At 39.1% G+C, this 24,177-nt stretch overlaps 1 protein-coding gene across 1 annotated transcript in view; it reads right to left on the reverse strand.

Moving 5' to 3' along the window:
• Positions 1-24,177, reverse strand: part of LOC122810373 (mixed lineage kinase domain-like protein) — a gene marked incomplete in the record, with an annotated part of 573,260 nt that overhangs the window by 486,576 nt on the left and 62,507 nt on the right. Inside the window, 1 exon segment of the mRNA XM_044081960.1 lies at positions 8,688-8,881. Within this exon segment, the coding sequence (XP_043937895.1) occupies positions 8,688-8,799 (112 nt within the window).

The raw sequence follows: 24,177 nt of genomic DNA on the forward strand, positions 1-24,177 counted from the left end.
TGACAGACATTTGAGTTTCAGACTTCATACCCTCAGAAAATGCATGCTAATGCAAAGCCTGTTATTCTATCAACTTTCTAGTTTGTAATTGGAATATTTAAAAAGTGACCCTATATTTGGACCTTTGTCCCCCATTATTTATGGCTTTGTGCAGATTTCTTGCTCTAAGAGGTTGAGAGGTATGGCTCTTGCACACTCGCTCACGATGGCTACAGCCAGTTGGTGGCTTGGTGTACTGAAAACCTTTCCCGCAAGATATACTGATGCCAGCACTCCTTCAAGGTATTGTCACTGTATGCATCCTCCTGCATTCCCCTACCCCATTAAGGCATTCCCATCCATGCCTGTCATCCCTGTCAATGGTCACCTTGGCTATTGTCGGACCTTTACCACTGTATACCAACATAGTTTGCTTGCACAATGCTCTCCCATATGCAAATACTCCTTTTTGCTCATGCCATGTAGCCATTATGCCCTCAGTGTGCACAGAAGGTCCTGTGGTACTAATATCCTGTTGGAATTATGCATTTAGCATACATTTGTATGATAACATCATATCAGCATCATGAGCACACTGTGAAAACATGCTCTTATGTGTTTAAACCATATCAACATGGTGACTGGATACGAGCTAACATATGTACTAACAGCATATGTTTTGCCACCCTGAACCTTAAGGTAGTCTGTGACTTCTGGTGTTGACTGGGAGTAGCTGAAGCTGGGCAGAGTTCCTTACCCATCAGTGCGGGAAGGACACAAATCTATGGCTAGTATGAATACCTGATTATTTTCCTTTTGGAAGGTTTGAGCTGTTCTTTTTAATTAGTTACAAAGGGAACATAGAGCTTATCATTACCGAGCCACACTGCTTAGATTTATAGTTCACAGCAAGAAGAAATGGCATCTTTATGGGATCCGCTTGCTCTACGTGTGAGTTTCTTGTGGGCATCTCTAGTTTTCTCTCACATTTCAGTAATAAGCTGGTATGTTAGGAGGGAATACTAAACTGACTTCAGGTATATATCTGAGTGTGGATGTATGACTGAATATGCCCTGCAATGGACTTGCCTGCCATATGGAGCTGGTTCCTGTCTTGCACCCACTGCTTGCCAGGATAGACTCAGACCTCCTGCAGTCCTGAACTAATTAAAATAGGTATAGAAAATGAATGAATGGATGGATGGATGGAAGGATGGACAGATTACTTGTTACTCCATGCTGAAACAATATTTATGCTCTCTGGGGCAGACAGAGGCAAGTATGTGAACTTAAAGGGTTAGTTATTTTTGAACATGTTTAATAGCTCTAATCATAATGCAAATGAACTGAATTTAAGTAGTGGATATGACACCTGAAGGGTTACCTGAGAGAGGTAAAACCCAAGGGTCCAGAAGCTGGCTTTCGTATACCAGAGGGCAGAAGTATGAATGTTCCACTACAGGGCACTGCATTAGGGGAAATGGAAAATTAGTACAGGGGACTACACTCATTTTTTCTTGTCCATTGTGAAGCCACTGGACTCTGATGTATTGTGGCTGGCACTGACCACATTACATGCTTGGAACATAAACCAGTCTAGTGAACTAGGGCACAAAAAGAAAATCATTGTCAGCTGGAGACTGCAGATATCAGACAGCTGACTCTTGCCTCTCACTATTGATATTATGGCTGTTATTTAGTTAATAAGGACTTTAGCAATCGGGTCTGCCTGCTGCTTTAAGTTCTTACACATTCATATTCATTTCTTCAATAATGCTGTCTATATTAGCCTCTGCTATCCCTTTCTTCTTTCCAGCATCAGCATCTTCACTAGTGAGTCCTGTCTTCACATTATATGGCAAGGTATGTAAGTTCTTGTTTTACTATATGACTTTCTAGTGAGCAGTTTGATTTCATTTTCTTAAGCATTGACTGATCTGATCTCCCTGTAGTCCATGGTATTCTCAAAACTTTCCCCAGTTCATAGCTGCAGTCAATATTGACAGAGATCATTGAGCCCAGAATAATAAAATCTATCACTGCCTCTATGTCCTACCTACCTAGATGACATAATAAGATGACATAATTTAATTTAATCTATTTATATTTATTTTTATGCTGAAAAGCAAGCCCGCTTTTGTGCTTTATACTTTTACCACTATACTGCCTGCAATGACATTTCCAAATAAATGGGCAGGATTGGAAAATTAATGGTTTAACCAGAATGGTTCGAACAGGTGGTCATAAATGCTTGTCAAGCTGATGGGGGCCAAACATGAGGAAATAAAAAGAAACATTGGTACTTTTTTTTTTTTTTTTTTTTGCATCTGTAGATGTTATCTAAAACTGGTGTCAGAGTTCAAATAAAGTTTTTCAGTAAACAACTATAGACAGCTAAAGGAATTACATTCTGCAGACATTAATAAGTATAAAGTACCTCAACCTTTTCTAGTAGCTACATCATGAAATATTAGTTCTCACAGCCAGTGAATTTTCTTGTAGAACTTATTTAGAAGTTCTCAAATTACTGCAGGAAGTAATGTATTAGCACTATAGATGACGTCCTCTGAGATGTAAGTAAACATCCTCTTCCTTGTGAAAAATGTGAAGTGCTCTTTAGAAACAAATGAATTTCTTTAAATCGAACTGAAGACTTTAAGGAAATATGTAAACAAGACTTACATGCCATGATCTTCAATGGTATAATTGCATGTTAAGAGAAAGCCAGCTGTAACGTGATCTGACCTGTGGTTAAGGCGTTATATTACATAATGTTGCACCATTGTTGGATGAGTGGCTTTGGACTGAAAATGTGATATTGTGGTGAGTGTCACCACAACACGCAGTATTGTGTGAGCCAGCAGAATGCTTTTCAGTGATTCTTCCACGCTAATCTACTGTGATGTGAGCATGGAGTGGGTATAAATAAGCTAAGGAGTGTGGGTCCCTCTCTTGCAAAAAAAAAAGTCTTTTTAGGGCTTCTGCTTCAATTTTTTTTGGTGTTTATCTTTCAGGAACAGGTGCATCAAACAGAGTGTTGCAATCACTTGTAGATTAAAAAAACATTGTTGAGATATGTTGCTTATAAGAAAGAAACAGAAATTCATATATTTGGCTCTGTATTATGATCAACAGCACCATGACTCTTAATTCCTCTTGATCTAATAAACAAAATGTGGGATACAGAATTTGAATCCTGTATTCTTGGAGGGGAAAGTGGGGCTTTGCCCCTGAACCCTCTTAGTCAATATATGAGCATTAAATCTCTGCACCTCATGCAAATGAAAAATTGCTCTGAAGCAACTATTTTGAAAATAATGCATTTCACAAAAGAACACACAAAAAATTGACAGTCTCAGCATAGACTACAATGTTAAGTAGCCCAGATCTTTGCTGTAGCATGATGCAAGTCGAAGCGAAAGCCATATAAACCTTTTTGCTTAACTCTGCAGCTGAATGATAATTCTCCCCACATCTCTTGCACATTAATTGTCTAATTCTACCTTGAACTGTGAATCTGCTTAGTTATATTACAGATTTAACTACACACTGAGGGTGTAACAGGAGTTAGTAACATACGTTTTCTAAAGAAAAGGAGCTTTATCTTTGATGTGGTATGAAATTCCACAGAAGTTTAAACTGGTTTTATTTTTATTGGTTTCATTCAGTTTTGTTAATTAGTTTAGTCCCACTAAGCCTATGGCCTATATTCAAAAGAAACTTAAGGAGTTATTTGCAGTGCCAAGGGAGAAATCTGACCAGGACAGTAAAGAATTTCCCCTGCCTTTTCTCTGGGAAAAGCATTGTGGGAAACTGGTGGAAGACAGGAAGATCAGAGAGAGATACTGTGTCAGAAGTACTGAGAGTGAAAGGCATGTAGTAAAGAAATATGCTGAAATGGATTCTACAAAAGAAATAGTGAACCATGGAGTGTTTGGCTTACCTAATGAAGTCTTACTGTAGATGTCTCAAGAGCTAGGGCCTACACAGAGGCCAAGCAGTACTGTATGCAGTAGCACCATAAAAAGAAAAAAAAATGAAAGTGCTAATTGTCAGGAAAGGAAGATTCAGCCAATAATAACCAGAGACTGATTACAATCAAGTAGGCACCTTGAAGGGATCTATAGCTCCAAGAAAAATAGCCTAATGATGTAACTCCAAAGGATTAACTGGGCATATAACAGAAAGAAGTGATGTGAAAATGCTATGACCACCCAAACATGAAAGTATTTTTTACAACCTTCTTTGCACTTTTAAGCTGTTTGCAACTGTTTTGCCGCCTACTTTAATCTGTTTTTATTGTTTGTGACTGTTTTCTGCAGTACTTGACCAATTTATAGCATAGGCTAGCTTCAGACTTGCTGAGTCTAGACTGCTTGGCATTATCTAAGCACTAAACAAGCCATCTTACATTAAAAGGACACTCCTGCACTCTTGTGGCAGTAGAGTGTAGTCAAGGAACCATCTGAGTTAAGGATTGTTGGTACAAGGCTCATTCCTTAGCCAGAAAGCTTAAGTCAGTCTGAATGAAATCCAAGGCATCCTGTGAATTCTACTGAAAAATAAGTATTTGTATAACCTTGTTTACACTTACTGTTTGCAGCTGTTTTGATGCCTAGTTTAAACTGTTTTTATTGTTTGTGACTGTGTTTTCTGCACTGCCTATTTACAGTACTTGAACAATTTATAGCACAGGCTAGATTCAGACTTGGTGAATCTAGACTGTTCGGCATTTTCTGAGCACTAAATCCAGCCATCTTACATTAAGAGGGCCCTTCTGCGCCCTTGTGACAGAAGAATGTGGTCAGGTACTCACCCGAGTTGGGAATTATTGGAACAAGGCTCAGTCTTGGGTTTTCCTATTGGTTGGATTGTTTGAAAACTGTTTTACTTTACTGATATTTAAACACAGTGTTTGTGTGTAGCTGTGCAGTATGCAGTGGGGGTTAGCACTGCTGTGTATAGATGCAAATGCTAAAAAAGTTAAATATTCTCTATATAACTGCTAGGTAATCCTCCCAAGCATCCCTGCTTCTCAGCACTCAATGCAGTTGTGCACTGCTGCCCAGAGAGCAACCCAGCTGCTCTTTCTGAGGTGCTGGCACAGGTTTCTACTGCTAAACCTCCCATAGATTAGGTGATTTTACCAGTTCTACAGCAGAACCTAGTCCATCTAGTCTACCCACTACCACTTATTACAGAATACACATGACATAATAGAAGATCAGTTTCCCATCATTTCTCCAGCCAGCCTGAATGACATGGGCACCCTGAGGCAATGTAGCAATTGCCTCATGTATACAGACAACCTACTATTCCTAAAACAAACAAATACAATATGTGAGAGATGTATCTGTACTGTAAATCTGGAATTATTGCTCTCTCTCACGTAACAACAAAATGAATACCAAGCAGGTTGTTAGCACCCATACTTCACTTTCCACACATACTAAGCACACAACACATAAACCCACATATGCAGAGGTACTCAGTAGAAATATACCAAAAGAGCAGAAACCTCCCAAGAGCAAGCTTTCTGCATATAATACAGTCCCAACAGCACCCACTACACATAGCAACACATGCATCAGTGTCTCACCCAATAAGCTCTAAGGCAAAACATACCTAAAACAAATTTCTTGGTCATAGGCGACTCCATAACGAGACACACAGATGTCCCCCTCACTAGGCTGGACAAGAAGAAGGTCATGGTCAGCTGCCTGTTTGGTGCCAGGATCTGCCAAATCATACACAAACTCTCAACAACAAGTACTGTTTTGACTCTGTCATAGTTTATGTTAGAGTGAATGATGTAAGATGTACTTCACTAAACTATATGAAGAGAGACATGATGGAGCTTTCAGATTATGTGTCCCAGGTAGGTATGTCCTTAGCCCTAAGCAGCATTCTTCCCTCACCCAGGATGATGCCACAATACAAACAAAAAATGATTGACTTCAACAATTGGTTTAGCTTTTGGTGTCAATCCAGGGGGATCTGGTACCTGACAGCTTGGGATGATATGGTTGCCAGACAATGCTGCTTTGCCAGAGATGGTCTTCACCTGTTGCCTCTAGGCTTTAGGTTGCTGGCAAAGGTACTTGCTGCCCCCACAGTGCCTGTTTCAGGCAATGTCACCAGAACAAAATTCCCAACATAAAAATATCCTCCAGAAAAAACTCAGGGTTATGCTGCTTAATGCTAAGAGTCTAAATCAGAAACTGCACTCACTTGAAACACTTCTCACCCTGGAAGATGCTGATGGATTGTCTACACAGTCACAGAAACATGGCTCAAGGCCTAAGACAGTACCCAGCCATGCAGGACTATAAAGCCTTCCACACGTTCAGACCACAAAATGAATATAATGAAGTAAAAAGAAGAATTCAAACCAGCACGTTGTAAAAGCACCAGCCATTTATTAAAACAGACAAAGTAAGCGCTTTCAGGTGAGAAACCCTTCTTCAGACAACTCACAATACATTGAAACAACTTTTAAAATACACAGTAACTAATCAGAATCAGTATTGGACCCTCCTCCTTTGAGGGTGGGTTTAATGGGAATAACCCCATTCATCCCTGGGGATCTATCTGCTCTCATTTCTATTATCCATTTACTTTCATAACACTCTGTTACATTGCCTATATCGCCTCCTCTCCTGGATAGTTTAACTGTTTGTAACACCATAAAGTCAAAAATATGCCCATTGAGTTTATTTATATGCTGGTATAAAGCTTTGTGGATGTTACTTGTACGTATTGCTGATAGATGTTGCAGTATTCTATTTTTTAACTTACAATTAGTTTTGCCCACATAGAATGAATGGCAGTCCTTACACTGGGCTAAATGTATAACATCAGTAGTATGACAGTCTGCATATGATGCCAAAGAATATTGTTTATTAGTAAAAGGATGAGTAAATAAATTGTTCTTCCTAATATATTGACAGCCTTGCAGTGTCTGCATGGAAAAGTATCCTGACGCTTTGTGTTAAGCGTATCTTGCTTGGGTCTCTCATTACATAACAGATATTTTAGATTCTTATTACACTTAAAACAAACTAGTGGTTCTTGTGTAATTATTTCCTTCAGTCTATCATCTGCATGTAGAATGCTTCAGTTTTTTCTAATGGTATCACAAATACCACCTATATTATTGCTATATTTCAAGGTTACTCTTAGCGGTTGTCCTAATGTACTTTTATTGGCCATACAATTGGTGGTACCACTAGAAAATCATGGCATAGCTTTAGTTGGTCTTTTTCTAACACACTCTTGAAAAGCTTGATCTGTTTTGTCGACCTTATAGCCTCTGTCATGGAAATTACTCATTAACTGAAGTGATTTCTGTTTAAAGCACGCTTCATTAGTGCATACTCTTGATGTTCTATAAAAATGTCCTCTAGTTATATTGTCAAACACATATCTAGGGTGCATACTATCATATGGTAAAAGTGTGTTACACCAACAATCCTTCCTATATAACATTCTTTCAATCTTGTCATCACCATTTTAGTTAAATGAACATCTAGAAAATCTATGTTCCTATCAGAATATGTCACCTTGAAATTCAAAAAATCAGTCATGGTTTCCAAATAGGCTACAAAATCATATAGATCATTACTAGTGCCCTCCCATAGCAAAAATACGTAATTTACAAAGCGTGATTAAAATTTCAGTTGTTTCTTCCACCTAGAGGTGTTATTATTGAATATGGCTTGATCTTCCCAGTATGCCAACACAAGGTTGGCATACAAATTCGCAAATGTGGTCCCCATGGCTACCCCCCTGTTCTGGCGATAAATACCATCAGCAAACATAAATACATTGTTGCTTAAGACACAATTTAATAACATAATAATCCTATTAACTTCAATAGATGTTAAATCCTTGTCATTACTCAAAATTATTTCAATTGCTGTTAAACCATATTCTTTGGAAATGACTGTAAACAAACTGTTTATATCTAATATCACAAATAAATATCTACTGCTATCAGTCACTAAACTGAAATATGAGTATAGAGACTGCAAGAAATTCATTGTATCTTTTAAAACTCTAGGTACTTTACTCAAGCAGCCCTGAAGTTTAGACTCTATCCAGATTGAGGCATGCTCTGTGACCCACCCTCTACCGGAGACAATGGGGCATAGGGGTGGGTCTTGAAGATCTTTGTGTATTTTGGGATAGGCTTTAAAAATTGAAATCATGGGGTATTATACCCACAAGAATTAAAAAATATCTCCTGTAATCTGGTTATTGCACTTAAAAATTAAAAAAATTGCCCTTAACTCTGTTAATTACCATTGTTACTTCTAAGGGTGACAAACGCTGATATATAGTGACATCACTGAGCATCTCTAAAACCTTATTACTGTAAAAATCAGTGTTCATCACAACCACTGCCCCTCCCTTATTAGCTGGCTTGATGTTGATGTCATTATTAGCTATTAGTGATTGCAATGCCTGCTAATGTCCCTTATTCAGGTTATAAAAAAACATGTCTCTGCTTACTATTAAAAATCTCATTATGTCTACCTCACAAGTTTTGAGAAAAGTCTCAATTGCTGGACTCAGGGGAGGGTTAAACATACTAGGTTGTCTGGGTTCAGTGCTTTGCATACTTTCATTACTACCAAACATTTTCTTTAATTCAAGATTTCTCCCAAACAATCTTAACTGTATAATTAAATCACTAAGACACTTACCTGTACTAGGCCCTAACTGCTCGTAAACTGGTTTCACCCTCTTCATTACATGGTGTAACTGCAATCTTGTGTGACGTAATGGTGGAGTGGGAGGTCTGTGGCTTCCTCTCATCACCTCCTTCCTCTAGAGATAAGGTGGAACGCATACATCTCCTGGCAGTATATTGAATACTTGGTCGAGTAGTGTTGGTTTCCTTTGGCCATATAAAAATATTTCCTTTCAGAAAATCATAGTAATCCCTCTGCATTTTTTTTACATTTGATGCGTTGTAACTTCGCATCATAGGTAGGTATGGCACAGTACAGGTCATTGAGTTTAACAGATGCTGCTCCTCCTTAAACTTCGTTTCCATCTCTCTTTGCCTAGTTTCCACAAATATGAATATGAAAAGAACAAGGAAGAAGGAGTATCCATCTTCCTTAAAGATAAATACACATATTGACTGGTTAAACAGTATGACTCCCTTACACTGAGGTGTACACAAATATCCTGTATAAACACCTATATGAACGTATAGAATCAGCTTTACCAGAACGGATCAAATCAAGATCCTCACAAAAAAAAATGAGCCACTCAGTGGACATCAAACATAAATAGGTTATACAATAACAGAAAGAAACTGCTGTCAAAAACAGGAGGGAATGGTCCCAGCAAAGGAAGAACTCCCTCCAAAGCATAAACAAGCAATTAGACATCTTGCAAAGTCCTCTAAAGCTAATTATGAAACTAAATTAGTATCAGTAGCTAAGGAAAATCACAAAATCTTCTTTACCTACATCTGAAATTTAAAAGGGAAGGTCCAGCTTTATGCCACACTAGCTGTGGATGGTACCACTTATACTGAACCTGAGGACATCGCCAACCTGCTAGTGGACAGGTTTGACGAAAACTTCACTGCCCTGTCCCCACCAATCATACCCCATAACTTACCTGCCTCAGGTCTTCTGCATACCTCTTAACCTCTTAGAGTAAGAAATGTGGACAAAGCCACAAATAATGGAGGATCAAAGCCCCCAAAATATTGATGCTTTTTAAATATTGCTCTTACAAGCTTAGAAAGTTGATAGAATAACAGGTTTTGCATTAGCATGAATTTTTTGAAGGATATCAAGTCTGAAACTCAAATGTCTGCCATTATTTTCTGACTTGTCCACAATAATTTGCCAGTAATTTCTCAGAAAAAAAAACACTATTTTATGAGAAACAGACCAAAAATATGAGGCCAAAATCTGGAAATTCTTCGAAAGTCTGGACAGTTGAGAGGTATGGTCTTCTGCCTAGTATCGCCACAGAGCAGGTCATAGCCATATTCTCCAAGGCCAAAAATACAGCCTCTATGGGACTGAATGATATCCCAGGATGCTTATTAAATGGATGCTTATTAAATGGTGCAAAACAGGAGTAAGTGGAATCACCGAGCACCCTCTTCATTCTCAATCTAAGCACTGGCTTTGTTGTAGCAGAGTAGAAAACAGCAACCATAATCCCCTTGCACAAAGGGGGTCCCCTCAACCATCCCTGGGAACTATAGTCCCATAAGCCTAACCAGCTTTATCTGCAAGGCCATAAAGAGAATCATAATGGACCTTATCAACAAGATATAGGTGGCCTTCAAACTCTTGACCTGACCCAGGTCGGCTTTGATAAGGGTGGACTTCTTTGAGAATGTCATCAAGGCCCTGGATGAAGGCAAAACAGTTCACACTGCCTACCTTGACCTAGCCAAGGCCTTTAATACAATCCCTCACTCACACATCATTGAGAAACTCACACAGATGGGGATTAACCCTTACGTCACTAGATGGGTTGCCAACTGGCTAACAAACACAATACATACAGTCAAAATTGTGGATGCCACCTCTACTAGCTGACCTGTTACCAGTGTTGTTCCACAAGGATCTATGCTAGGCCCCCTACTGTTTGGTATCTATTTTTTTAGAAGTCCAGGCAAAAATAGATGGCCTATGGCCTACCAAGTTTGCTGATTACTGCAAACTGGGTGCAATCATCGAATCCCCCAAAGAAGTTAACATACTACAAAAAAGGCTTACACAGACAAATGATTGGTGTCAAAGCCACTGCCTTAAACTAAACACAAAAAAATGTATTATTATCCCCTTTGGCAAAGGAGAAATCCCTACTAATTACAACATTAATAATATCCCCTTAAGTTCAAACCCAATGATGAGAAATTTAGGAATGCAAGTTGATGGTAGCTTTAATTTTGATAATCAGATGCCCACAGTAGTAAGGAAGTCCTTCTATTTTGCACACCTCATAAACAAGGGTGTTGCATCCAAAGCTAAGCAGGTTATAACTCCCCCGTATTTGGCTCTCATCAGACCAATAATTGAGTACAATGCTCCCTTCGGTAGGTACCTCACCAGACATCTGCAGCATCTGCAGAGACCTCGGAGGTGTCTCACCAAAACAATTTAAGGCCTACAACACATGACCTACATGGACAAACTGAAGGCCCTATCACTTTACTCAGTATCGTATAGACTGCTTAGAGGCAACTTGTGCCTGGTCTACAGAGCAATCTCTGCCTTGATGAAGCTGTTGCACATCTGCAAATCCAACGGGACAAGATTTGCTTACTCTAGAGATCTAAACCCAGCCTGAGATATTAACATGACATGCTGGAGAGACAGATATGTCTCCTAGAGGCTGCCAATCCACCAGAACAAATTTCCAATTTATGTAAAACAGTGCTCCTCAGTGACCCTATTTAAACGTAACTGGACATTTGGATGAGAAACTGTAAATTTACACCAAGGTTTCACCTCTGGCCTGTTAGACTGGGGCAGCTGTTGCTGATCTTAGATTCGTGCACAAACACAGACCATAAAACATCTTGTACCATAAGAGAACAAGGGTATAACATGGCTAGGCTTGTAGAGGCCTTAGATCCAATAGCCTAGTAACCTCCTATGATCTTATGATCCTATGAAGTTGCTGCTGTCGAAATGATAAATGCAGATGAGCAGGAACCTTTGGGGACCTGATATAAACAGCTAGACAAAATATAGTTTGTGAGCTACTTGGCGTAAAGGTGCAACAGTTAACTTTATTACTATATACTGGCAAAGAAAAGCTTTTGGGTGCATCTTTTTGAAGGTTTGCAATTTGTATTACACTATAACGGTCTGAGAAAAGAAAAAAGGAAAAGCCGTGGATTAAGTACATATTGTAGGACTTTGTGTCACTAAGAAAAAGGAAAACATTGCTGCAATTTAAATTGAACATTCTTGAAGAAAGGCATACCAAACAATAACTGTTAAATCATTAAGCAGATATGGTGAAGTGTTGAATAAAAAAAATGTTTAAAGTATGAACTTGAGCTATGGTAGACTTAAAAAAAAGACAAGTTGAAAATGTTCCAAATATTATTCGTCTGACTGAATGTAAGAGGATTGGTTATATCTTCAGAAAACCAAACATCTGTAATTACTTTAGAGATTTGGACACCTATTTGCCAAATGTAGGAAAAGAAGATGTAAAAAGTCTGAATAGAAGCAGCAGGCATGCACAACACCAATGTGGTATGAAGTGTTTCAAATGGAGTTATACACAAAATGTTAGTTTGACTGTGCCATGAAAGAGAACGCTGTGAGAGATGTAGAAAATGTTCCACAGTCAGAAGATACTGGAACTGACAGGGAAGAACAAACACAGGAGTGGATGAGACTATCGAATAAACCTTAGACTTAAAATCTGAGGAATTTGAGGCACCTACTAAAGCAGAGAAAGTAAAGAGTGTAGATAAAATGGAACTGGCAGTGAAGGATGCTAAGTGTATATTACAAAGTGAATAAGAAAGAGAGTCATCACAATGTGAAACTTCTACTGTGGAAAGTACATAGGAAAGAGACAGCTAGTTAAAATATAACCTTAATGAGGGTCCACCACTTAATATCAACAGTTTTAAGAATAGAATGTGAACACGGTTATTCTTGGAATGATAAAACAGTTACAGAGCAGATTTGGTATGTCTTCAAGAAGCAAACTGCATACATAAACTAAAAAGGCAGAAGGTGGCAATGGGATGGAAGAGTGAAACTTCTTCTTCCGGCTTTTCCCGGTTAGGGGTCACCACAGTGGAACTCCGGTCCGCTAATGATTGGCAGTAGATTTTTTATGGGTGCCAAGGTGCCAGCTCAAGGCCAACCTTCAGCAAAGGCACGCCCATTCTACGCATGTCTTTCGAACACCACTTGACCATGGGGAGGACATGCAGACTCCAAACAGAAGGCGCTCCAGCCGAGAATCAAACGGGATAACCTCTTGCTGTGAGGCAACAATGCTACCGCTGCACCACTGCGGCTTCGGACGGAAGAGTGAAATGACTAGCAGAAATGTTCAGGTGGAACTTTCTTCACAAAAAGCAAAATGAAGAATCTATGTACAGTAGTGAGTGAACCAGGAAGTGCAACACATGAGAAAGAGGGAAGGAAGTTCTTTAAGAAAATAAGAAAGCACTTGGGTAATTAAGGATCTTGTCTGCTAGTCATCTAGGAGACAAAGGCAGGAAGAAAGAGTCTACACATGTTAGGCAGTTAAGAAAGCTACTAATAGGAGAACATGCAGACTCCACACAGAAGGCGCTCCAGCCGAGAATCCCCGCCACCTCAAGACATAGCACATGCAACACATAGTTCACAAAGTCAGTGTGCTAAACAGTCACAGCCCTTAAGGCCAAACAACATGCCAGACACACTTTTAATAGGTGACTCCATAGTCAGACACACTGACATCCCGCTCACCAGACTGAACAAGGAAAAGGTCACAGTAAGCTGCCTGTCGGGAGCTAGAATCCGCCACATAACACAAGCACTCAGGACACTCCACAGCAAGTACAAATATGACTCAGTCATTGTACATGCCGGTGTGAACGACCTGAGACGTACCTCCCTGGACTACATGAAAAGAGACATAGAGGAGCTCTCTGATTATGTAGCCCAGGCCGGTATGACCCTGACCCTGAGCAGCATCTTACCCTCACCAAGAATGATGCCACAGTACAAAGACAAAATGATCAGTTTTAACAACTGGCTTAATTACTGGTGTCATTCTAAGGGGATCCAATGTCTGTCTGCTTGGGATGACATGCTTGACAAGCCACGCTGCTTTGCAAGGGATGGCTTGCACCTGTCACCCTGGGCTTCCGGATATTGGCCAAGGCTCTTGCCACCCCCATAGTGCCTTTTTAGGCAAGGCTCAAATGACAAACCTACCTCCCTAGAAAACACAAGTGGAAAAAAACTAAGGGTAATGCTGCTCAATGCCAGAAGTCTAAACCTCAAGATGCACGCCTCAAGCCCTCCTCAGTATGGAGAACATCGATGTCTGTGCAGTGACTGAAACCTGGTTCAAGGCTCCTGAGAGCACCCCAGCACTATCAGCTTTTACCTCATATCATGCTTTCCGGCCCCAAAACTTGGACCGAACCACAAAAGGAGGGGGAGTATCCATATTCATCAAAGATACCCACACCTCCAGGTTAGTGGCAACGCACGAAGCATCGGAGACCATCCAGGTGCAACTAACCATAGGCAAAACTGCCTTACAGTTTGTAGCATGCTACACCACCCTCTCAAACTCAGGAACCCCACACAGCCTTCCTGAAGACACTGGAGAGTATGAATGTCTCTCCAAATACCATCATATTGGGAGACTTCAACTACCCAAACATAGACTGGGAACATTACTCAAGCCCCAACACCCTAGCCCAAAGGTTCCTAGAATTCATAAACTCAAATGCAATGGAACAACTAGTCACCATTCCCACAAGAGGAGACAATATACTAGACCTGATCATCACAAACATGGGGACAAAATGCTCCACACCGGAAGTATATCCCTCTTTGGTAAGATCAGACCATAAATTAATCTCACTGGAAATCCACATCCCACCCCCCCCCACCCCCTGCACAAAAGACCACAGTGAAGAACTTCTCAAAAGCCAACTTCACACTTCTTAAGACTGAAGTGGTATCCTTCAAGGCCCCTGGGCCAGTGGAAACCACAACCCACACTGCTGAATCCTTTGCAAATGCCTTCTACGGGCACCTTCAAGAATGCATGGATCATGCAATCCCAAATAAAACCAAGACCCATTCCCCCAAAGGCAGGCGCCCTGTCTGGTGGAACCCAGCCATAAACAAACTTTACAACAGGAGGAGGAAGCTACTACATGACAGAGCAAAATCCCTAAAAGGGAAGGCATCTCTGATCAGTACTAGCAAAAAACTATGATCACTCATAAAATCATCCAAGGCCAACTTTGAGAGAAAAATCGCAAAAGACACAAAAGACAATCACAAGGCCTTCTTTAGCTATGTTAGAAACCTGGGTGGAAACTCCCAGATATGCTCAGAGTTAGTCCAAAATGACACAAAATACACTGAACCCACTGACATTGCCAACATTCTGGCAGACAGGTTCAGTGCAAATTCTCCTCCCCCCCCCAAAAGGAGAAATAACTATCCCAGCTGAGTGTAGCCTCCCTAACATCTCAGATGCCCAGGTGAGAGCCGCCCTCTCTAAAGCTAAAAACACAGCATCAATGGGACCGGACGGTGTCCCGGGCTGTGTACTACATGAACTCGAAGAGGAACTAAACCCACACATAAGGCTGCTGTTTAATCTTAGCCTTACTACAGGATACGTACCCAAAGAATGGCATACGGCAACAGTGGTCCCACTTCACAAAGGCGGTGCTTCTACGGACCCTGGAAATTACCGCCCCATAAGCTTGACGAGCCTGGTCTGCAAAGCTATGGAGAGGATCATTATGGAACTCATAAACAAAGACATTGGGGACCTACAGACATTGGATCCTACCCAATTTGGCTTTGTCAAGGGCAGATCCTGCCTTTTGAACTTGGTCGACTTTTTTGAAACAGTCACTAAGGCCATTGATGAGGGTAAGGCAGTTCACACAGCCTACCTTGACCTTGCAAAAGCCTTTGACACAATACCCCACTCGGGCATCATAGACAAACTCACCATCTTAAATGTAAACCCATATGTCATAAGATGGGTTGCAAATTGGCTCAAGGACAGAACCCACAGGGTCAGAGTTGCTGGAGCTATGTCAGACTCTAAGCCAGTCACAAGCGGTGTCCCACAGGGCTCAGTCCTGGGACCCCTCTTGTTTGGCATTTATTTTTCCGAGGTACAGGCAAACATAGGAGGATTGTGGCTGACAAAGTTCGCAGATGACTGCAAATTGGGCGCCATAATTGATACTCCAGCGGACACAAACATCCTTCAGAGAGGCCTCATAGAAACAGATAATTGGTGCCAGAGCCATGGCCTTAAGCTGAATGCCAAAAAATGTATAGTCATACCCTTTGGGAAAAACAAGGTGCCCACAAATTACCACATAGGTGGTAATCCATTAAGTACGGAAGAGGTAATCAGGGACCTAGGGACCCAGGTTGACAGTAACCTCTCATTTGACACTCACATTGCCAAAGTGGTTAGGAAGACCTTCTATATTGCCCACCTTATCATGAAGGGTTTCACATCTAGATCAAGAGAGGTCATTGTGCCCCTGTACTCATCTCTTATCAGGCCAATGATTGAGTACAATGCCCCATTTGGGATGTATCTTACCAGACACCTGCAGCAGTTGGAAAGACCCCAAAAGTTCCTCACCAAGAGGATAAAGGGTCTTAAACATATGTCATATGCTGCCCGACTGAAAAACTCCAGCTCTATTCAGTCGCATACCGCCTTCTCAGAGGTGATCTGTGCCTGACGTACAAGGCCATGTCCAATCCGGAATTAATGGACATGCTCCACCTCAGAAAATCCAAATCCATCAGAGCCACGAGAGCAAGAGACTTAAGCCTCAACACAGAAATAAATAGGACGTGCTGGAGGGACAGATTCATAACCCAGAGGCTCCCTACACTCTGGAACAGAATCCAAATCCATGTTAGGCAGAGCCCCTCACTAACTCTATTCAAGAGAAATCTTGACGAGTGGATGGGAGATCATAGGTTTACCCTGGGGGTCATCTCTGTGTCACTACTAGACAGAGGCACAGTAAACTAAACCCTAAAAAGGCGTAGTATTCTCATCCTAAGGGGTGGTGAAAGCCACACACACACTGGCTAGGCTTATAAATGCCCTAGGGCAGATAGCCTAGTACGAACCTATGAACCTAATACAAATTGGTTAAGAGAAAAATGAACTGATTATTTCACTTACATTAGATGGGATATCACAACTACGTTTTTGTCATCTCTGCTTTTGCACATTACAGGGTAGAATTGACAAACACTAATATATCAGACCACAGAGCTCTGCTATTCTCAGGTGAAGGGCTACGACACAGTAAATAGTAAGGAAGGTAGAAATAACAGTAGGCCGAGTTGTTAAAACAGAAAGAAAGAAATGAAGCCATAAAAATGCTGCCTAGGGAACATACAGGAATGATAGCTGGACTGAGGGACAGGAGGCCTTAAATAATAAGAGTAGGGTGGAATTTAAGATTCAAAGGCAGATCCATCTGTAGATGGAACATTTTCAATACTTAAGGCTGGAACAATTGTAGTTCTTATAAAATGCAGCAAATGATTTGCATGCAGCTTTAACAGAGTACAAAGGATTAGTCCCAATAAAAAATCACTTTAGCTAGCAGATCTAGGAAACTCTTTCACTGATACCTTCCCTGTGGGAGGAATAAAGATGTTTTGTTGAAGTTTCAAGTAGTTTAGTTATGTAGGTAGAAGGACAAGTGTTCTTGTAGGTTCCATCTACCTACTTAACTGAGTAAACTAGTTGAAACTTCATCAAGGTGTCTTTATTCCTCCCACATGGAGGGTATCAGAGAGAAAGAGTCTCATAGATCTGCTAGCTAAAGTGATTTTATCTAGACTAATCCTTTGTACTCTGTTTCTTGTTAGTCCTGTCACACTTTGTGTCACAGGTGGGATACCAAACTTGACTTGAATCTTCTGGATTACCTTTGTTTTCAGCTTTAACAAATAATACAATAGAAGATCAAGTCAGTTATAACAAGGTTTACATAAAGAATTATGAAATAATGAAAGAGCACTTATGGAACCAAAGATACACAGTTAAGGGAAGAAGTTTCTTCGCTGTTGAGGAATGAGGTTAAGCGAGAAATGCAATCTGTGAAAGATAACAAAAAATATCCATGCCGGCATTGTCAAAGTCATATAAAAATGAAAGATAAAATAGATATAAGAAAGAGATAAAACAGATATAAGAAATTGGAACCACTGTTGATGCCATACACTAGTTATAAATTATTCACTATGGTATTAACGGTAAGATTAATTACTTAATTTAGATTAATAAAAGGATATATTAGGTAAGAAAATTAACATAAAGTTAATGGTTTAGTGAAAGGCAAAGACATTGAATTGTTACAGTAAGTTATATGAATTATAAAACAAGGGGAAGGAGTAAAATTAATAAGCTGTGAAATTTCTAAGGCCTTTTGGTAATGTGGCACATGCACTGCTTTTTTCTGATAATTTTGTGTTATAGATTATGTAAGGAATTCACTAGTTTTTAATTATATTTTATGAAAAGGTATGGACTGCCCCAGAAGTAAACATTGACATAGATGGGAAGATTAAAATGGTGTGAAACAGCGATGCGCTTTAAGTCCTGTGCTACTTGATCTGATAATGAACATGTTTGTCAGGAAAAGTGATGAACCTAAAAAGGGAAAGGGACTGGAGATAGGAGGGAAATGTGAACATTCTCATAAAGAAGAGTTGGTACTAGAAGTCAGGAATAAAAACATATTGAAGGAGGTGGTTCAGTTGTCAGTAGCATTTCTGGAGAAGTTGAATAACAGTTAAACAGCAATAAATCCAGAGTTTTAGAAGGAGGAAAGTTATATAGCAGATATAAGTTTTAATAAACTATACGGATTCTAGAAATAACTTTTGGAGATGTGGCAGGAATTAAGAAAAAAAACAGAAACGTATCATAATATCATAAAAAAAAGAGAAATTATAGTACAGCCATAGAAATGCAGATTATCATTTAGAAAAACAATGTATGCCTAAGTAAAAGTGTGTTATCATGGCAAGTGGGGTATTTTTGTAGAGTTTACTCCTGGTCAGAAAACTGCAAATTGTATAGTATATTTTTGAAGCAGTGTGTGGAAGCAGGCTGACCTCTACTCCATAAAAAGGAAAATGTATAAGAATATGGAAAACGGAGCTTTAAGGATAGTCAGCCTTTAATTGTATTTTGTTTTAAATTAACATATTTTAAGTGATTAAACATTTTTGGGGGTCCGAGTTGCAGCTCTGACCATCAGCTGCCTAGGGTTCCTCCAGTTGCCCCTCCAAATCCAGCAGCTCCGATTCCCACACTACCCCTTCCTCAATTTTGGGGCCACTAGTGCCGACGTATGCAGGAGTGGAGATTGTCTTGTAATCTGCACAACTTCCTAGTTTAGAGACCACAGGGGATGGGGGCAGAAGAGGAATGGAAGAGAAGTATCCAAGGATTGGATCAGTGCAGCGTCATTCAAGCTGTGGACCATGCTTTTTTCCTGACCTTACCACTCCCAGCATGGTCATGTGCATTATTTAGGTGGGGCAGGCAATGGGGAACACTTTGAGAGCAATGCCTTGGTCCTTGCTTGGTTGCCCTTCCTCCTTTTTGATCTAAAATTAGTTCAAATGTCAGTCATCTCCAGGGTTTAGCAAGGCTACTGCTGTGTCCCCCACATGGACATACTTATCCTCCTCGTCTCTGCCATCAAGATCCCCATCTGGCAGTTATACTCAGTTCACCTGCGCTGTAGTCAGGGCTTTATCCTTCTATGCTATCAGTACAGGCTGTGGTTTAAATGATTAGACTGATGTTATAATAAGAGGCAACAGTGATAAATATTTTAGAAGTGAGTAGAGAATTAAAATAAGTTAAAACAAAAGAAACACAGGTGGAGGCAGTGGAGAATGGTATCATTTTTATAGAAAAAAAACTGAAGTAATGCAGACAGAAAGGGAGTTAAAATAATAAAGAAAAAAATGCTATATGTAATACAAATGTATTACAAAGTACCAGAATACCAGGATGGGATATTCTGCAGGTGGAATATAATAATGAATAGTCTGCCATACAATTTACATTGCATGTCCATGGGGTGCTAACTGCACAACCTTACTCATTCAGAGTTTTATGGCAGAATACCCTTACCTTGCTGGTAGTTTTCTTCAGAACTTCTACACAGACACAAGCCAAGCCTGGATGAAATAGTATCAGCTATATTTTATGCATTTGTATTTTTCAGTTTAGGTTTGTTATGACTATTAAGAAGATTTCTAAATACTGTTGCAAGCCATTTTTTATGCCAAACCTCTCCATCTGCTGGGGCAAGTCACAGGGTTTAAATAAGTCATTTTTAAAAATCCTTTTTTAAATCCTTATTTTAGTGTGTCTACATTATTTTTTACTATCTGTCCACACCAGTAATTTCTGATCACTTCTGCAGCAGCATGCTCATTTGGATGATGCAATCATCCTAACCCTCAACAGCTTCAATTTCTTACCATTCAATTGGTTGTTACTGTTACTTAAACTAACCAATCCTTTCCCATGTTAGAAGAATCAGTGAACGTCTATTGTACAACCCCATCCATTTCCCCTGACAAATTTCAGTCTATAAAAATAAATGCAATAGTTATCTAAAATTGAAACAATGAAGTCTGTAAGATGAAAGAGCTCATTTTAAGTAAAAACACTGGAAAATAAACTACAGAACTCCATGGGCCTGTTAATTTTGCACATCTGAAGAAGAAGAACCCTATGAACAAAGGGTTTTAGAAGAAACATAAACACATATTTTCATGGGATAGCATTATCCTTTCTGTTTTTAAATTGTTAGTCTTGCCACCAATTCACTCCAAACCATTGCAAGGTAGTTGATATAAGACCATACCCTGTAGATCTGTACTCTTCTAAATGGTATTACATTGGCAAAAAATACTGATTGTCAGACTTATGGATATGTTTCATAACTATAAAACCAGTTCAGTCACAAGCACTGAGTTGTATGGATGCATGAGCGTCAGGCCCCATTAATGCTTGATAAGCTGGAGAAAAGTTCCACCAATATTAATGATATTTACTTTTTGAATGCATATTTTTTTTTAAAAAGAGCAATCCTGCAGGTCTTGCCTGTGTTCTATCAGGATCTTAATGACAATGGTTTAAAACCAATAAGTTATTCCTCAGTCACAAGGCAAACAGTGACCTGATAATTTGTATTTCAGGTTTTTCTGATTTGGTTGGCTGTCTTTAGTTAATGAATCAAGATGCTTGACTCAAAGATCCGTCAACAACTTTAATAAATACAGTGCATTTCTTTTTTGGAGATTTTTTAAGAGAGACAGTAGTGAAGAATTTAATTCAGTACCAAAATACTTAGGCACAGGTTTTAATTTACTCATACTTATTTAATATTAATCATTTAGTTAAGTGCACCTGTGGGGTGGGAATAGAACCTCAAATCCTTAAAAAGACAGGAACTCCCAGGAAGCAAAATTAACTTTGGTAAAATCAATACTTTTTACTATGTAATATTGCTGATAGCCAGAAGCCGTACAGAAAGTTAATGAAGAATTCACCAAAACATTTAACTTTAAGTAGGTTTTGATTAGTTTTTTTATTTATTTGTCTAATTTACTTATTCATTTGAAATCTGGTAACTAGATACGTGGAATAGTCTATTAACCCTTTTCAACCGACCCAAACTTTCGAAGAGCATAAGTCAATAAAAATTTGATAGATATGCTATGATAACAAAATACCAAAAGGAAATACACTTGTACAGGACTGCAAGAAACAACAATGCTTGCAATATTTCAAGCAATATGGAAGTATATGAAGTATTTACTGTGCTTACAGGATGGAGTTCTCTTAGCAAGGTGATACCTACAAGAAGTAATTCCAAATATTACCATTACAATGCATCTGCAAGCCTATAGTATCGTGAAAGCAATTACTGACAGATTCTTTAGTAGATGTTTATTCAGTTTAGCCTTGAAGCCATCCAATGTTATTTGGGAATATATTTCCTTAGTCTCATCTCTTATTTTATAATGAGTCAGTTGCACTTGTGGGTCTCTAAGGAAAGTGTAGATCCAGCATTTGTGGCAAAAGCTATTAAAGATGAACATCTCAAAAAATCTTGGCAGAAGTATGTTTTAATTAATTCATGTATTTATTTTATAATTATTGATTTTTCCCACTTGTTGGTCAAGAACTGACAACCAAATCCATAACAAAAAATTGTAAGGAAGCTACACATTTGCAATGATAATTCTTGCAGCCATGCTTTTCAACTATTCTGAATTTGAACAATGTCCCTGATTTTGTCTCATATTTTGCTCTGTCCTGCATAAGACTTTTGATTTCCTGTTAATTAAACACAATGAGGATGAAAATCATCCAATTTGCACTTTTGGGTCAAGATCTGAAGGTGAGATCCATAAAAACAAAAAACTATAAGGAAGTTAAATGTTTGCAGTGATAAATCTTGCAGACAAACTGCTCAACTGACCTTGACTTCACAGAATGTATCTGATTTTGTCTCCTAATTTTGCCCTGTCCTACATACATTTTTTGATATTTTGGTAAATATCAAACGATTACAGTCAGTTAATACCATAAATTAGAGTTTCATGTGTCTTATTGAAAACAAAATGCATGCTGTTGTAAAACCATGTGAACTGGTGATATTTTAAGTGTCTCTGATTTTCAGTATTTGACACCCATTATTTTTCTGACTTTGTCCAGAATTCCTAAGCAAAGAAGTTGACGGTTATGTTTGCATCACTTGCTATCTGTATTAAAATTGCAGACTGCATTACAAAACTATTGTGTACCAACAAAGAAAACACAAGAAACAAAAGAGAATGACCATTGTACAGCAATTACTATAAAACATATCTCTCAACTGTACAGATTTTCGCAGAATGTTCAGATTTTTGCCTCATATTTTGAGTCCGTTTCTCAAAAAACTGTGGTTTTCTGGCAAATCATTGAGGGTGGAAGTCACAAAATAATGACAGACATTTGAGTTGCAAACTTCAAATCCTTCAGAAAATTCATGCTAATAAAAAACTGTTGTTCTATAAATTTTCTAAGATTGTAAGAGCAATATTTATCCCTATTTTTGGGCCTTTGTCCCCCCATTATTGGTGGCTTTGTCCAGATTTCTCATTCTAATAGTTTGAAAGGTATGCTATGAAATCATCATAGGAAGAATAAAGCTTATTCATCTCCTATGATGGGCAGACGTACCCCCCACACACACACATCCCCACACACACACATACACACTTGCCAGATTACATAATTGCAGTTGTTTTTGTGATATGTAACCTAAAAAAATGAACTAAATATGCAGGCTATATATGAAATTATAAGCCTTTAATTATTCAGTTTGTACCAAAACATTAGTGATCACATATTGTTCCATGGCAGCAGTGGGCAAAAATCTTCTGAAGCTTCAATTCAGCACCGTTTTCCTACTTGCTCCTTTAAATTGAATTGTTTTCCATCCCAACTGACTGTGTAGCTGCATTCATTATACTGCCTCAACAAACAACTGTAATCTTGATCCATACTCACTGCACTGCTATTAAAAGGCACAGTACTATATCCCTTGCTAACATGTTGACATCACAAAAGAGTCAGCCTGATCTATTACATCATCCATCATAATTAATGTTACATGGGAACTATGATCAAAAATACTTCTACTTTTACCAACCATCTGGAGAAACATTCACGAGTTTCTAAATTCACTTTGTCATAGATATTAATTAACTAAAAGCAGAGGAGCAGAGTTGTGCAGCAAATTGTGTTGTCACCTTACAGCAAGATGTTCCCCAGTTCGATTTTTGGCTGGGGCACCTTTTGTGCTGAGTCTGTATGTCCTACTTGTGTTTGTGTAGGTTTCCTCTGATGCTCTGCTTTCATCCCACATTCCAAAGATATTCTGTAGTTGGATTGGACTCTATAAATTGGTCAGTGGTCTGAGTGCAAGTGTGTGTGATATAGCAGAACTACTGTGGCAGGGCTAGCCACCCACTGGTGTAAATCTTGGTTCAAGATGATCATCACTGTTGACGTGAGACCCCAACCCCATGTGAAAATGAGAAAAAAGGAGTTGTGGATGGATGGATGGATGGATCAATTAACTATGTCAATTTAAGGAAACCTTACGCAGTTCCTTTGTCCATCTTCTAAATAGAAACGTCATGTTGCTCTCTGAGTGCATGGAGCGTCACTTACTTTTGATAAAGTTTATACTGCATATCATGGCATTTACAATACTGGGATCAATTAGTCTTTTCAAAACGTTATTAACCCAAGCTGTTATGTTTTGAATTATGGTGATACTCCGATGTCTTTAGTTTTTCAAGATTGTAATAAAACAAACTGGTGTTACATTTTTGTTTCCTATATCATTTG

This window comes from Protopterus annectens, chromosome 8.part1 (assembly GCF_019279795.1).
Source record: "Protopterus annectens isolate FY-2018-M chromosome 8.part1, PAN1.0, whole genome shotgun sequence".
Lineage (NCBI taxonomy): Eukaryota > Metazoa > Chordata > Ceratodontiformes > Protopteridae > Protopterus > Protopterus annectens.